The sequence below is a fragment of the Hyperolius riggenbachi genome, chromosome 2, assembly GCF_040937935.1.
Source record: "Hyperolius riggenbachi isolate aHypRig1 chromosome 2, aHypRig1.pri, whole genome shotgun sequence".
Lineage (NCBI taxonomy): Eukaryota > Metazoa > Chordata > Amphibia > Anura > Hyperoliidae > Hyperolius > Hyperolius riggenbachi.
In genome coordinates, this window is record NC_090647.1 from 550,556,364 (window position 1) to 550,573,680 (window position 17,317).

At 50.4% G+C, this 17,317-nt stretch overlaps 1 protein-coding gene across 1 annotated transcript in view; it reads right to left on the reverse strand.

Annotated features, from left to right (window-relative positions):
* Positions 1 to 5,007: 5,007 nt before the first annotated feature.
* Positions 5,008 to 17,317, reverse strand: part of TEX55 (testis expressed 55) — a 95,351-nt gene continuing 83,041 nt past the window's right edge. The window contains exon 5 of the mRNA XM_068266231.1: positions 5,008 to 5,139. Coding sequence (XP_068122332.1) covers positions 5,104 to 5,139 — 36 coding nt within the window. The 3' untranslated portion in view covers positions 5,008 to 5,103. The remainder of the gene's footprint in view (positions 5,140 to 17,317) is intronic.

Sequence of the window (17,317 nt, forward strand, 5' to 3'; positions counted from 1 at the left end):
CTCCTTTTGTATATTTCTGATGGTAAGTGGATATAATTGGCATATAGAGGCAAAGCACTGGACACAACATCCATTTCCTGGGCTCAAGGTGATTAGCAAACTCCACTACAGCCCGCTTCCTCTCCCCGCTGGATGTAGCTGCTGGGAGAATCCATCCATTGTAATCATGTGACTTCAAGAAGTAGGAGGATCCATAGACACTGGAGTACATTCTCGAGGGAGTGAGTATGCAGGCTTGCAGCTCACAGAAAGTGTCCCAGCCTGGTTACAGGAAACAGCCTGTATACATACGTACACAACACAAGGCTGTGCTGCTGTGGTAGTAAGGCTGCATACTATACAGTAGTGAGATAGTGTCCCACAATAAGCTCAAATGTGGTGATCCTAGTAACAAGGAATGAGGGACAGTCATTAGCTCAGACACAGATACCATCATTTACTCATCTGCAAAAACAAAAACTGTTTATTTGTTGGAGAGAATTACCCACTTCCTGAAAAGACAGACACTCACAGTAATGTTAACTTAATACAGGTTCTCTGTCTATGCGATTTAGACTATGATACGTGGGAAACATTGGATAGACAAGATCCTGACATTCCCCTTATTTTCTGGAATGCGGCAAAATGTGCAAAAGCACCCAAATAACAGAGGCAGCAGCACCCCCCCACCCTCAAATAACAGAGGCAGCAGCACCCCCCCCCCCCAAATAACAGAGGCAGCAGCTCCACTCCCCCAAATACCAGAGGCAGCAGCACCACTCCCCCCAAATAACAGAGGCAGCAGCACCCCTCCACCCCCAAATAACAGAGGCAGCAGCACCACTCCCCCAAATAACAGAGGCAGCAGCACCCCCCCCCCCCCCTAATAACAGAGGCAGCAGCACCACTCTATCCAAATAACAAAGGCAGCAGCACCCCACCTCCAAATAACAGAGGCAGCAGCACCCCACCTCCCAAATAACAGAGGCAGCAGCACCACTCCTCCCAAATAACAGAGGCACCCCCCCCCCCCCGAATAACAGAGGCAGCAGCACCGCTATCCCCCAAAATAACAGGCAGCAGCACCCCCCTCCCAAATAACAGAGGCAGCAGCACCCCCCCCCCCGCCAATTACAGAGGCAGCAGCACCACTCCCCCAATAACAGAGGCAGCAGCACCACTATCCCCAAATAACAGAGGCAGCAGCACCACTATCCCTAAATAACAGAGGCAGCAGCACCACTCCCCCAAATAACAGAGGCAGCAGCACCACTCCTCCCAAATAACAGAGGCAGCAGCACCACTCCTCCCAAATAACAGAGGCACCCCCCCCCCCCCGAATAACAGAGGCAGCAGCACCGCTATCCCCAAATAGCAGAGGCAACAGCACCCCACCTCCAAATAACAGAGGCAGCAGCACCACTATACCCAAATAATAGAGGCAGCAGCACCACTCCTCCCAAATAACAGAGGCAGCAGCACCACTCCCAATAACAGAGGCAGCAGCACGGCTATCCCCAAATAGCAGAGGCAACAGCAACACTCTATCCAAATAACAGAGGCGGCAGAACCACTATACCCAAATAATAGAGGCAGCAGCACCACTCCCCCAAATAACAGAGGCAGCAGAACCACTATACCCAAATAATAGAGGCAGCAGCACCACTCCCCCAAATAACAGAGGCAGCAGCACCACGTTTTTGCGAGGGAATGGGACCCCTTCATCCTGCGCCGACATGCTGCCGCTCATTAGCTGAATTTTCTGCTCTGATAAGTCTGTGGTCCTGACACGGCACAATCACACACCACCTTCACATAATGAGCTCCGGGACAATGACAGGAAGACGATGACATGATTAAACACTCTGAGTAGTATCAGTGCCAGGAATAGAGTGAGCAGGTAATCAGCAGCAGCTCATTAATATGGATCAGGCATGATTACAGAGGATAGTGTGATGGGAGGTGCGGGTGATCTCTTCTTGCTGAGGTACAACAGCCAATAACAATCTTTTGTTCAGCACAACATGCTCGTCTTCATAGTTCCACATCCATGACCACCAAATGACCTAAAAAAAGGGGGTTCATCAGCGAGAATCATACCAAAGACCTCCCACACTCTAGCTGGTTATGGTCAGGCACACGTTCTCAGAGAAGAGCTCACAGTCCAGAGAGGCGCCCATATCCTATTCACCTTGATGCAAGGCGCTGTGTATTGACCCGAGGAAGCGGGACAGTACCAGGGAAACGTGTTGTCTGTTTTGTGTTTTGAATAAATACTTTTCCAGTACTACTGGTGTTTTTGTCATCAAGAGAGGTAAGAGATTACCTCTCATTTTTATTTTAACTATTAAAAATGTTTATATATATTTTTACACTTGGGAGCCTCCATCCTTACGAGTATACAATCCAGAGAGGTTTGTGCTGCAGAAAATCTGGACAAGATAGGTAAGTTTAGATGGTGGAGAGGAAATAGATTTGCCAAGGGAACTGTAAGGTCCTTGTTCATCCTGGCACCGGTGTTCAATGTAAGTGTTTCCGGGGCACAGAGTCTGAATAGTTACTGGTCTACTCTCCACTAGAGTGACCCACAAGGGTTGATGGGTCGCTAATAAGCAATGGGCTTCTTTGGGTCGAGTACCAGGTTGCTACCCCCAAGGTTACTACACTGTAAACAAGGTAACGGCAGGATGAGTCCTGCAGTGTGGAGAAGATGGGGCAGAGGAAAAGACCAAATGCCGTAGGGCTGTGGAAATCAGCCGAGGTCAGCACTGACACCTGTCAGGTCAGGACCAGCAACTGGCAGAACATGGTTGATGTCACAGGTTAAGTTTAGAACCAACAGCTGTCAGGGTCACAGGCTGAGGTCAAGATGGACGGCTGGCAGAGCAGGGTCAGGGTTATAGGCCTAGGTCAGAATGAATGGCTGGCTGAACAGGGTCATAGGCCAAGGTCAGGCTGGACGACTGTCAGAGCAGGGTCACAGGCAAAGGTCAGGATGGACGACTGAGAGCAGGGTCAGGATCACAGGCCAAGGTCAGGTTGGAAGACTCGCAGTGCAGGGTCAGGGACACAGGCCAAGGTCAGGATGGACGAATGAGAGCAGGATCAGGGACACAGGCCAAGGCCAGGATAGACGACTGAGAGCAGGGTCAGGATCACAGGCCCAGGTAAGTATGGAAGACTGGCAGAGCAGGGTCACATGCCAAGGTCAGGTTGGACGACTGGCAGAGCAGGGTCACAGGCCAAGGTCATAATGGATGGCTGGCAGAGCAGGGTCATAGGCCGAGGTTAGGATGGACGGCTGGCTGAGCAGGGTCAGGTCAGGGTCATAGGCCACAGTCAGGACGGCTGGCTGGCTGAGCAGGGTCACAGGCCAGGGTCAGGATGGATTGCTGGCAGAGCAGGGTCACAGGCCAAGGTCAGAATGAACCGCTGGCAGAGCAGGGTCGGGGTCACAGGCCAAGGTCAGGTTGGATAACTGGTGGAGCAGGGTCAGGGTTACAGGCCAAGGTCATGATGGACGACTAGAAGAGCAGGGTCAGGATCACAGGCCAAGGTCAGGACGGACGAGCAGGGTCAACTGTGTTGATCAAGCAGCACATAGTACTCTATAAGTAGGGCTTAAATAGCTGTTATTGGTGCCAATCCATGACCACATCTTCCCACCATTAGATTTTGGAGTCTTTTCAGGGCAATCTGATTTCTAGGGACCATACCACAGATTATACAGAGGTTGATGGCACATAGAGAATATGTTCTTCTGGGAAAAGCCATGACCGATACACTTTCCCAGGCTTGGTGAGTAAAAGCAGTGGGGGTCAGTGTCATGGAACATCAAAACCACTGAAGCAACCCAGACCAGCCAAGAGCGGTGGGTGGTGTTATTAACTATTCCCCCTCTAAGTCGAAACAACTTGGAGGGAGAAGTAATTTGGCAGTTGCACCCTAATTACACTGCCGCGCAGCCATAGGCATAGTAACATCATGTTTATGGCGGTGCCCAGGTCAGGCCCAGCGCGGGATAGAGTGCACACCGAAATAACCTTCTTCGTTAGAGCTCTCATGAGAGTAGAGAAGTGAAAATAGTCCCAAAGTGTCAAAATAAAATGGATCTGACTCTAACTGACCCCACAACAAAGGCATGCTCTCCTGCTTGCAGGCCCCCAGATAACGTCCTACCCCCACAAATCTCACAATGTACTCAGATTGAAGAACTACATCTCCAGGCATGCACTGCGGTGGCCGGGGCTGGGCACTACTGCTGCGGCCACTTCAAATGCAAGCTGATTGCCTACATCATTTACAAGGTTGGTTTTGTATATTTGAAGGGATGTGTGCTCAGATCTCTTTAGTGTATCACAGGCAGGACATCAGAGTTGAGGAGGGTTGCTGAGAAGTGTTTGAATTAGTGGCTGCATGATTACAGTTGCAGCATCCACAACAAAACCTTATTTTTTTATTGATAAAGTCCAGGACCGTCTGCGTTAAAAACTTTCAGCAGACCCCATTATTTTCCAATAGGACCCAAGAAAGGAGCAAAAACTTTTTTTTACCTCCTTAAAGAGAAACTCCAACCAAGAATTGAACTTTATCCCAATCAGTAGCTGATACCCCCTTTTACATGAGAAATAGAATGTTTTTCACAAACAGACCATCAGGGGGCGCTGTGTGACTAATTTTGTGCTGAAACCCCTCCCACAAGAGGCTCTGAATACCGCGGTACTCTGGGCAAACTGCCACAATGTAACAATGTTCACAGACAGGAAATGGCTGTTTAAAGCTGTCTGTAACAGCCAGAGCAGCTAGAAACAGCTACATAACTTGCCCACAGTAACAATGTCAGCATGTAATACAGAATACAGAACAGTAATGTCAGAATGTGAATCTGGGAGAGGAAAGATTTTACAATGAGCAAACACTGACTAAATCATTTATACATAATTATTGTAAAAATGAAGCACTTTTTTTCATTGGAGTTCCTCTTTAAATAAAGTCACTGTTGGAAGACAAAAAACAAGAGGCGAAATGTTGAAAGTTTGAAACTTTATTTAGCACTACCTAGAAGAATGACATTTGGGGAAAAGACAGAGCAGGATTATTCTTAGTGGACACCAGGGGGCGCCATTACTGTTCCTTCTTGTCGGCCATCATGGATTGGACCTGAAAATACAGACAAGCTGTTACAGAGCGACTGTCCTTCCGCAGGAAATAAAACAGATGGAAATGATTCAGATATACATATGAATGTGATCTGTAAATAGACCCATCGCAGGGGCTTATTCCCAAAGCTTTTCTCTTAGATAATCTCAAGGTAAGTGCACATGCACAAAAAATGTCACCCGTAAAGATCAGGACTGGATCCTTGGCGGAGAAGCATACAGTATGCGTACTTTTCACCTCAGCTATAAGAGATACAGTAAATCATGAGGTAAACAGCTAAGGACACCATGGTGGTGTAGTGATTAGCGCTCTTGCCTTGCAGCGCTGGGTTCGTATCCCAGCCAGGACACCATCTGCAGAGTTTGTATGTTCTCCCCGTGTCTGCATGGGTTTCCTTCGGGCACCACAGTTTCCTCCCACATCCCAAAAACATACAGATAAGTTAATTGGCTTCCCCCTAAATTGGCCCTAGACTACGATCCATACATGATACATACATAGACATAGGACTATGGTAGGGATTAGATGGGTAGTGGCTGGATGGTGTAATGGTTAAGGGCTCTGCCTCTGACACGGGAGACCAGGGTTCGAATCTCGGCTCTGCCTGTTCAGTAAGCCAGCACCTATTCAGTAGGAGACCTTATGCTGGGGATACACGGTACGTTTTCCCCCTTATCAATTGAGCCGCTGATGGCGATTATCGATTGATAATTTCCGACAGGCCCGATGACCCTGCTCGATTCCCGCGGGCGGACAATAGCGGGGAGTCGAGTGGAAGATAATCGAGCCGTACTGTGTATCCCTAGCATTAGGCATTTCTCCCTAACACTGCTACTGCCTATAGAGCGTGCCCTAGTGGCTGCAACTCTGGCGCTTTGAGTCCGCCAGGAGAAAAGCGTGATATAAGTGTTTGTCTTTAGATTGTGAGCCCCTCTGAGGGACAGTTAAGTGACAAGACAATATACCCTGTACAGCGGTGTGGAAGATGTCGGTGCTATACACAGTAGATATTAAACACTAATAAGGGGTCATAAGGATCTCTCGTTTGGTTCAATCTGGTGGCAATCTGCTAGGGGTTTGTATGTTCTGGCCGTGTGCATTTTGGGGACAGGGAGAAGCCAAAAGACGTCTCTCCCTGCACTAGGTAATCTCAGAAATATAAAAAATATATTCCTATGCTACCTAATTGCCCCCCTTCTGCACGTAATTCGGGGTCCGGCTACTGTCAGCACCTGAATCATGTTGATTTTAGAGCCGGCAGCCAATCCGGGTGCCGCTCGGGTGCCAATATGGCCTGTCTCGATCTGCCACTGTATGGGCTTCAGATAGTGCAGGCGCAGTACAAGCTTCCCCTCGGGCTCTAGTGGAAATGGCTGAGCCCGATCAGGTCCGGTCTTGTGCATGCGCGAGCGGCCTGCGCAGAGATCAGGCTCAGCTATTTCTTCCGGCCCAGGGGAGTCTCGTATTGCGCCTGCGCAGGAGTGAGGACTGGTAGATATTGCCACGCACTGATGCCCATACTGCGCCTCTGCCACCCGGCAGATTTTCGGGGGCTGCCAGCGCCGTATCCCCTCTACTGAAGAGTAGGGATGATTAATGAGTTGCAGATTCTTCCAAAATCATGCACATTTTTATGCAAATGTGTGCAGTTTGAAAATGGACCAATCAATTTAAACCCAGGTTTAAATTGATTGGTCCATTTTCAAGCTGCATATATTTGCTTAAAATTTTGCATCAACTTGGAAGAATTTGCATATCTGTGATCATCCCTACTGAAGAGGACGAGGGAAGCCTCAACAGGATCCAGGGGCTTACCCTCCTGAAGTAAGTACCCCATAGCAGCATTTTCTTTCCTTACAGTTCCTCTTTAAAGGAGAATTGAAGTAAGAGGTATACGGAGGCTGCCATATTTATTTCCTTTTAATCAATACCAGTTGCCTGGCAGCCCTGCTGGTCTAGTTATCTGCAGTAGTATCTGAATAACACCAGAAACAAGCATGCAGCTAGTCTTGTCAGATCTGACTTTAAAGTCTGACACACCTGATCTGCTGCATTAGAGGCAGAGGATCAGCAGGGCTGCCAGCCAACTGGTATTGCTTAAAAGGAAATAAACATGGCAGCCTCCATATACCTCTCTCTTTAGTTCCTCTTTAAGGTGAGCTAATCCATGTCATGAGATTTGTGAATAAGCCCCAGGGTGTGTTGAAGCCCTACTCAGCCTGAGGGCTCTTTTCCACTACTGGAATTTTGCAATCTAATTCTGGTTGCTAGCAGTTTGCAAAATGCTACAGGTACAGTTAAAACGAATGTAAACTGTTAGGGCTCGTGCACACTAAGAGCGTTTTTGCCCTTTTTTCAAGCGCAGGTGATTTTCAAAATCGCCCTAAAAACGCTTGTGCAATGTTTCCCTATGAGAGAGTTCACAGCTGAGCGGTTTGTTTCCGATACGTTCAGCAAAGCGCTGCCTGTACCATTTTTGAGGCGATTTTGCCTCAATGGAAGGTGTAGGAAAAAATGCAAAACACTCACAAAATCGCTTTGTGCAGCGATTGCGTGAGCGTTTTTAAAGGGGTTCTGCTGGGGAACCTAAGGATAAACACCGCCAATTAGCTGGGGCTTCTATCTGCCCCATGTAGCAGTAATGTCCCACGCCGTCCTCCTCCGATCCGCCGTTCCGCGGTCTAGCGCGTCACGCCATACAACTCCGGCTGTGCAGCCGTGCTCACTCCAGCCCACGTCATCAGAAGCTTACTGCGCAAGAAAACGTCCTACTGTGCCTGCGCAGTAAGCTTCCAAGGACGCGAACGGCAGCGAGCATTATTCAGCGATGCCAGACGAATAATGCCCGGGGCCGGCGGCGGAGAACGGCAGATCGGAGGAGGACGGCGTGGGACATTACTACTACAGGGCTGGTAGAAGCCCCAGGTAAGTGGCGGTTTTTATCCTTACCAAACCCCCACAGAACCAATTTAAGAATAAATACATTGTATTTATTTTTCTCCGGGTCAAAGAGTTCACTTCCTGACTTGCGTCAGGGAGTAAATGAAAAAAAAAACGCTCTGGAAAAGCGCCTAGAAATGCTCCTTTAACAAAAAAGCAGCACGCAGTAGAGTGCCGAGAAGCGCTAAAACAAAAACGCGCACAGAAACGCAAAACGCTTATATGTGAACAAGGCCTTGGTGCGATTTTCTCCCAGGCGCAATTGTTGTCCTGCTGTGTTTTCAGTGCAATTGAGCTCCCATACTTTTTATGGGTGCTCGTTTGCACTGGTGGAAATTAGGGACAAAAATACATTTCTAAGTGATAGCGCTGTAATGTTACGGCGCAGCAAAGCCTGTGTTTGTGAGTTTAGAGCATGCCTGTTGTCAAACAAACCACTTTTGAAGTCACCGGTCAGGAGCTCTTAGCCCAGCCACTTCCTGCAGCCGAGACTTTTAAACCTACAAGCTCTCGATTCTCAGAGAGCTCGGTCTATGCTCCGCCCCCTTCCCTAAGTGTCTGAGCAGCCAAGCATCCATCTGGTCATGTGACTTCTCCCTAAAGCTACAGCAGTCTCTCATAATCTGGTCATGTGACTTCTCCTTAAAGCTACAGCAGCCAGCAGGCTCTCCGTAATCCACCGGCAAGCATGCTGTGAGCACCGGCGTCGATTTACCGATGATGCAGAACGTGGCGGGTCGGCGGTGACATTGTAACGGTTAACATATTAAAATCAGCAGCCCCGTGTTCCAGCTAATGCATAATTAAAGCATCATAAAACGTGACAATGGCCTTTATGTCCTATAAAAGCCTGGCGTGTTTGTTTTGTGTGGGACATAACGCGCTTTACGTCCCGCCATTACTGCGCGCCCAACGGCTTAATGAGATCTCAATCCTGAGACATTACTTACATATTGCCAGCCTCCAGTGTTAATTAAAATGATCTGGAAGCGCGGCGGAGTATTGTGGGGAGAAGTTAATAAGCTGCACTTATTAGCTGCCGGGCCTAATCCCCGGGAAGACAGGTATTAGCGGAAAGCCTGTTTTTATGTGACATATTCCTCCCGCGCTAATCACACTTCTCTGCAGAGTTATCTGGGGTCTGGCGGCTGCACTACAGTGTATCTGAGGTCACACACAAGAGAGCTCTGCTTCTCAGAGCCGGATCTCTCATGAAGCAAGGTGAAACATTAGCATCAGGTGCAGAGATTACAGGGGCAGCATGTTTGTACTGTGTTTATACTAACAGCATGCAGTCAGAGTAGGAGGAGAAGTGAGAGGAGAGCGAGGTGAAGAGGTCATCATTGGGAATGAGCTTGTCGTGCTGTGTGAGGAGTCTGACGGTGAGTGAGGGGGGGGGGGGGGGGGAGGCAGGAGAGTATCATTGGGGAAAAGCAGCTTGTTGTGCTGTGTGAGGAGTCTGACAGAGAGTGAGAAGGGGGGAGGCAGGAGAGCATCATTGGGGAAAAGCAGCTTGTTGTGCTGTGTGAGGAGTCTGACAGTGAGTGAGGAGGGGGGAGGCAGGAGAGCATCATTGGGGAAAAGCAGCTTGTTGTGCTGTGTGAGGAGTCTGACAGTGAGTGAGGAGGAGGGAGGCAGGAGAGCATCATTGGGGAAAAGCAGCTTGTTGTGCTGTGTGAGGAGTCTAACAGTGAGTGAGGAGGGGGAGACAGGAGAGCATCATTGGGGAAAAGCAGCTTGTTGTGCTGTGTGAGGAGTCTGACAGTGAGTGAGGAGGGGGGAGGCAGGAGAGCAGCATTGTGGAAAAGCAGCTTGTTGTGCTGTGTGAGGAGTCTGACAGTGAGTGAGGAGGGGGAGGCAGGAGAGCATCATTGGGGAAAAGCAGCTTGTTGTGCTGTGTGAGGAATCTGTCAGTGAGTGAGGAGGGAGGAGGCAGGAGAGCATCATTAGGGAAAAGCAGCTTGTTGTGCTGTGTGAGGAGTCTGACAGTGAGTGAGGAGGGGGGAGGCAGGAGAGCATCATTGGGGAAAAGCAGCTTGTTGTGCTGTGTGAGGAGTCTGACAGTGAGTAAGGAGGGGGGAGGCAGGAGAGCAGCATTGGGGAAAAGCAGCTTGTTGTGCTGTGTGAGGAGTCTGACAGTGAGTGAGGAGGGGGGAGGCAGGAGAGTATCATTGGGGAAAAGCAGCTTGTTGTGCTGTGTGAGGAGTCTGACAGTGAGTGAGGAGGGGGGAGGCAGGAGAGCATCATTGGGGAAAAGCAGCTTGTTGTGCTGTGTGAGGAGTCTGACAGTGAGGGAGGAGAGGGGAGGCAGGAGAGCATCATTGGGGAGAAGCAGCTTGTTGTGCTGTGTGAGGAGTCTGACAGCGAATGAGGAGGGGGGAGGCAGGAGAGCATCATTGGGGAAAAGCAGCTTGTTGTGCTGTGTAAGGAGTCTGACAGTGAGGGAGGAGGGGGGAGGCAGGAGAGCATCATTGGGGAAAAGCAGCTTGTTGTGCTGTGTGAGGAGTCTGACAGTGAGTGAGGAGGGGGAGGCAGGAGAGCAGCATTGGGGAAAAGCAGCTTGTTGTGCTGTGTGAGGAGTCTGACAGTGAGTGAGGAGGGGGGAGGCAGGAGAGCATTATTGGGAAAAAGCAGCTTGTTGTGCTGTGTGAGGAGTCTGACAGTGAGTGAGGAGGGGGGAGGCAGGAGAGCAGCATTGGGGAAAAGCAGCTTGTTGTGCTGTGTTAGGAGTCTGACAGTGAGTGAGGAGGGGGGAGGCAGGAGAGCATCATTGGGGAAAAGCAGCTTGTTGTGCTGTGTGAGGAGTCTGACAGTGAGGGAGGAGGGGGGAGGCAGGAGAGCATCATTGGGGAGAAGCAGCTTGATGTGCTGTGTGAGGAGTCTGACAGCGAGTGAGGAGGGGGGAGGCAGGAGAGCATCATTGGGGAAAAGCAGCTTGTTGTGCTGTGTGAGGAGTCTGACAGTGAGTGAGGAGGGGGGAGGCAGGAGAGCAGCATTGGGGAAAAGCAGCTTGTTGTTCTGTGTGAGGAGTCTGACAGTGAGTGAGGAGGGGGGAGGCAGGAGAGCATCATTGGGGAAAAGCAGCTTGTTGTGCTGTGTGAGGAGTCTGACAGTGAGGGAGGAGAGGGGAGGCAGGAGAGCATCATTGGGGAGAAGCAGCTTGTTGTGCTGTGTGAGGAGTCTGACAGCGAGTGAGGAGGGGGGAGGCAGGAGAGCATCATTGGGGAAAAGCAGCTTGTTGTGCTGTGTAAGGAGTCTGACAGTGAGGGAGGAGGGGGGAGGCAGGAGAGCATCATTGGGGAAAAGCAGCTTGTTGTGCTGTGTGAGGAGTCTGACAGTGAGGGAGGAGGGGGGAGGCAGGAGAGCATCATTGGGGAAAAGCAGCTTGTTGTGCTGTGTTAGGAGTCTGACAGTGAGTGAGGAGGGGGGAGGCAGGAGAGCATCATTGGGGAAAAGCAGCTTGTTGTGCTGTGTGAGGAGTCTGACAGTGAGTGAGGAGGGGGGAGGCAGGAGAGCAGCATTGGGGAAAAGCAGCTTGTTGTGCTGTGTTAGGAGTCTGACAGTGAGTGAGGAGGGGGGAGGCAGGAGAGCATCATTGGGGAAAAGCAGCTTGTTGTGCTGTGTGAGGAGTCTGACAGTAAGGGAGGAGGGGGGAGGCAGGAGAGCATCATTGGGGAGAAGCAGCTTGATGTGCTGTGTGAGGAGTCTGACAGCGAGTGAGGAGGGGGGAGGCAGGAGAGCATCATTGGGGAAAAGCAGCTTGTTGTGCTGTGTGAGGAGTCTGACAGTGAGTGAGGAGGGGGGAGGCAGGAGAGCAGCATTGGGGAAAAGCAGCTTGTTGTGCTGTGTGAGGAGTCTGACAGTGAGTAAGGAGGGGGGAGGCAGGAGAGCATCATTGGGGAAAAGCAGCTTGTTGTGCTGTGTGAGGAGTCTGACAGTGAGTGAGGAGGGGGGAGGCAGGAGAGCATCATTGGGGAAAAGCAGCTTGTTGTGCTGTGTGAGGAGTCTGACAGTGAGTGAGGAGGCAGGAGAGCATCATTGGGGAGAAGCAGCTTGTTGTGCTGTGTGAGGAGTCTGACAGTGAGTGAGGAGGGGGAGGCAGGACAGCAGCATTGGGGGAAAGCAGCTTGTTGTGCTGTGTGAGGAGTCTGACAGTGAGTGAGGAGGGGGAGGCAGGACAGCAGCATTGGGGAAAAGCAGCTTGTTGTGCTGTGTGAGGAGTCTGACAGTGAGTGAGGAGGGGGGAGGCAGGAGAGCATCATTGGGGAAAAGCAGCTTGTTGTGCTGTGTGAGGAGTCTGACAGTGAGTGAGGAGGGGGGAGGCAGGAGAGCATCATTGGGGAGAAGCAGCTTGTTGTGCTGTGTGAGGAGTCTGACAGTGAGTGAGGAGGGAGGGAGACAGGAGAGCATCATTGGGGAAAAGCAGCTTGTTGTGCTGTGTGAGGAGTCTGACAGTGAGTGAGGAGGGGGAGGCAGGAGAGCAGCATTGGGGAAAAGCAGCTTGTTGTGCTGTGTGAGGAGTCTGACAGTGAGTGAGGAGGGGGAGGCAGGAGAGCAGCATTGGGGAAAAGCAGCTTGTTGTGCTGTGTAAGGAGTCTGACAGTGAGTGAGGAGGGGGAGGCAGGAGAGCAGCATTGGGGAAAAGCAGCTTGTTGTGCTGTGTGAGGAGTCTGACAGTGAGTGGGGAGGGGGGGAGGCAGGAGAGCAGCATTGGGGAAAAGCAGCTTGTTGTGCTGTGTGAGGAGTCTGACAGTGAGTGAGGAGGGGGAGGCAGGAGAGCAGCATTGGGGAAAAGCAGCTTGTTGTGCTGTGTGAGGAGTCTGACAGTGAGTGAGGAGGGGGAGGCAGGAGAGCAGCATTGGGGAAAAGCAGCTTGTTGTGCTGTGTGAGGAGTCTGGCAGTGAGTGAGGAGATGGGGAGGCAGGAGAGCATCGTTGGGGAAAAGCAGCTTGTTGTGCTGTGTGGGGAGTCTGACAGTGAGTGAGGAGGGGGGAGGCAGGAGAGCATCATTGGGGAAAAGCAGCTTGTTGTGCTGTGTGGGGAGTCTGACAGTGAGTGAGGAGGGAGAGGCAGGAGAGCAGCATTGGGGAAAAGCAGCTTGTTGTGCTGTGTGAGGAGTCTGACAGTGAGTGAGAAGGGGGGAGGCAGGAGAGCATCATTGGGGAAAAGCAGCTTGTTGTGCTGTGTGAGGAGTCTGACAGTGAGTGAGGAGGGGGGAGGCAGGAGAGCATCATTGGGGAAAAGCAGCTTGTTGTGCTGTGTGAGGAGTCTGACAGTGAGTGAGGAGGGGGAGGCAGGAGAGCAGCATTGGGGAAAAGCAGCTTGTTGTGCTGTGTGAGGAGTCTGACAGTGAGTGGGGAGGGGGGGAGGCAGGAGAGCAGCATTGGGGAAAAGCAGCTTGTTGTGCTGTGTGAGGACTCTGACAGTGAGTGAGGAGTAGGGAGGCAGGAGAGCAGCGTTTCCTTTGCCTTGCACAGCAGAAGGGAGGAGGTGGCACTGCTGTCCTGACTGAGGAGGAATGGAGTGGACGATGGAGAGCAGATTGTTTGTCACAGACTCACAGCCAGCCAGTGTGCTATTGTGTTGAGCTGCAGCATGTCATGTGAGAACATTAAATGAAGAAGAGTAAATTGTTGGTGCCGTGCAATCATTCCAAATTGGGGGAGGGGGGCCGCATCCTCACAAGTTTGCCTCTGGCAGCAAATAGTCTAGAACCGGCCCTGCTGCTTCTCAATGGCCAGGCTGACATTCAATAGCTTACAAATGCTGCGTTCATTCTGTCCTCAAATTGTAAATTTAAATGGATGAATGAGAGCTTAAAGTGTACCTGAAGTGAGAAGAATATGGAGGCTGCCATATTTATTTCCTTTTAAACAATACCAGTTGCCTGGCAGCCCTGCTGATCTATTTGGCTGCAGTAGTGTCTGAATCACACCAGAAACAAGCATGCAGCTAATCTTGTCAGATCTGACAATATTGTCAGGAACACCTGATCTGCTGCATGCTTGTTCCGGGGCTGTGGTTAAAAGTATTAGAAGCAGAGGATCAGCAGGACAGCCAGGAAACTGGAATTGCTCAAAAGGAAATAAATATGGCAGCTTCCATATCCTTCTCACATCAGTTGTCCTTTAACACTTTTAGCCAGAGCCCCTGAATAAGCATGGCGATAAGGTGCCCTGTCTGGATTAAGCTGCCCAAACACATTGTTTTTTTTTACTGTCCGATTCCCTGCAGAATCAATCACTCTGAATCAGATGCAAATCAATTCCCTAAAAATGTCTATTTAATCCAAATTTGACCAAAAATCGATTAAAAGTATAAATCGGACAACAGAAAATCTTGGTTGATTGGGTGCGGGGCAGTATATTGGCAGCTGGAATCTAATAAGAACAGATGTGCTGCGTGCGGTCGGAACTGATCCATTCCGGAATCGATCGCTTTCAAAAAGGAATCAATCGTTTTGGAATATTGGGTGGAAACCTGTATGTGTATGGCCAGCTTTAGCTGCATGCTTGTTTCAGGTGTGTGATTCAGACACTACTGATGCATGAAAGATCAGCAGGGCTGCCAGGCAACTGATATTGTTTAAAAGGAAAGAAATATGACAGCCACCATATCCTTCCCACTTCAGGATCCCGAGGTGAGAGTGATATGGAGGCTGCCATATTTATTTCCTTGTAAACAATGCCAGTTGCCTGGCTGCCCTGTTGATTTTCTATGTCTGTGTCAAAACTTTGGAACAGTAGGGCCCATTCACCGTGGGTGTGGCGGCCGCTGAGCTGGAGGGGGTAGCCGGCAGGAAGGAGGTATTGGGCACAGTGGGTCAGGGTGGAGGTCGAACCCCCCCCTCACCTGGTCCCCCGATCTGTGCTCCCCCTCCAGCTTTTAAGTGCAGCAGCAGCAGCATATTATTGCGAGGCAGCAGGCGGGGATGACTCACCTCTCCCGCGTTCCAGCGTGTGTTCCACTCTCGTCAGTGGAACGCACGCTGGAACGCGGGAGAGGTGAGTCATCCCCCGCCCACTGCCTCGCATTAATACGCTGCTGCTGCACTTAAAAGCTAGAGGGGGAGCGCAGATCGGGGGATCCAGGTGACGGGGGGGGGGGGGGTCCGACCCCCTCCCCACCACTTTTCCCAATGCCCCCTTCCTCCCTGCTACCCCCTCCAGCCTGGTGGCCCCCCACAACCACGGCTGGGGGGGGGGGGGGGAGGGTCGGTGGCTTCTCACAAGTTTGCCTCAGGCGGCAAAAATGCTAGAACCGGCCCTGATTAGCGGGAATCACCCGCTAATCGCTTAGGTGTGAATGGGTCCTAAGGTGGTATCCGCTCGACCTTTGCGACCTGGCCAGTGCAGGGACCAGGCGACACAAAGTACGAATTCCAGGCGCCAGAATGAAAAAAGGTGGGTTCTGCACAATGCCGTTCCAAAGATACAAACTCCTTTATTCAATCAAGTAAAAAATGTTATCTTTGACCCTCTCTCCTCCCCCCTCCAGGGTGTGCCCCTCTGATTGGGTGCAGGTGTGAGTGGTACTGCACATACTGTATATTTGCTCTGTACTGCACTCTGAACTTGTACTATTGTTAAGGACCATTTTAAGTCTGAAATATGTCAGTAACCTGGCTGTGTGTTTTTTACTTGATTGAATAAAGACGTTTGTCTATTTGGAATGGCATTGTACGGAACCCACCTCTTTGAAAACCCTGGAACAAGCATATGGCTAATCCAGTAAAATGTGAGTCAGCTGAGTCAGAGTACCAGAGTGCTGTTCCATGCTTGTTCAGGGTCTATGGCTAAAAGTATTAGAGACACAGGATCAGGAGGACAGCCAGGCAACTGGTATTGTTTGAAAGGAACTAAATATGGCAGCCTCCATGTTCCTCTCACCTCGGATTCCCTTGATATTTCTCTCTTTTTATAATAGTTTGAATGAAGGATTGTTGACATTAGCAGCACTGGGACTCTGGGATACGGCATATCTCGCTTTGCTGAAGAATAGGACGCTGGATGTACGCGCCGCGTGACGATGATTAGCGGAGCGCTCAGGGAATACACGTTTGGGTATTAGACTTGTATTTAGCTGCTCGCCAAGCAGTCCCCTTTAACGGTCACATGACCTGCGCTACGCTGGATTGTTTATCACTGCGAATGGGAAATCGCTGACTATGGCAGCAGCGTTATTGCCTCGCGCTCCTAATGCAAATATCAATAGAGCGGGTGACAGTCTAACTAAGGACCAACATAACAAGCCGCTTATTGCTTTCTCCGCAAAAACAAGCTCAATGTTCTGCCCGGAAGGACGCCGCCGCGGATAATCGTCAGGAAACGCGGTCAGATTAAAAAATGGTGTTGGTAATACAGAGCGAGCATTAGCGGAGAGCAGATCGGCGCTGGGAGGCCTCGCTGCGGACTCATTTCTGCCGCGGCCATTTCTTATCGGTGACTGCGGGCGGGGGAGGGGGGCGGAGGAGGGGAAACGATACCATTCATCGCCAAAACAATGGAGCTAAATATCGGAGTGTTCGCCATAATTACACTGTGGAGAACCTCGCGGCGGCTTCCTGAGGTGTAATTAGCGAGGAAGCGTTGACTTTCTTCATTAGCGCCGGTCTGGAAGTCACGCCGAGAAAGGCAGCCCAGCGAATAGCAAAAAATCGATGCGGTAATAACGTTTAAAGTGAAACTATCCCCAAAGCTGGAGACGGCAAGTTTTTCACAGCAAGACGTGTCGATTTAAAGATGATCAATGCCATGCTTATAATTCTGCTTTGCAAGAAAATTGAATACAAGCTGCATACAGTTAAAGTGCACCAGAGACGAAGCACCCTCATGTATTTTACCATGTATATTAGTGGGAACATTAGAGAAAACACCTACCCTGCTCTCTGTTTCATTTTTAACTGTTCAGCTTGCTTCTAATTTAGCCCAGATAAAATCCCTGACTGAGCATTCAGTCGGGCTTTGCTATAATGACTCAGCTATAATGATTCCTGAGCAGAGCCACAAGGGGGCAGGCTTGGGCTTGAAAAGACACCAGAGAACACAGACTCAGCTATAAAAATTCCTGAGCAAAGCCAGACTGAATGCTCAGTCGGGGATTTTATCAGGTCTGCTAAGAAACAAGCTGTGCAGTGCAGAATGAAACAGAGAGCAGGGTAGGTGTTTTCTCTAATGTCCCCACTCATATATATGGTAAAATACATGAGGGTGCTACGTCTCTGGTTCACTTTAAGGTA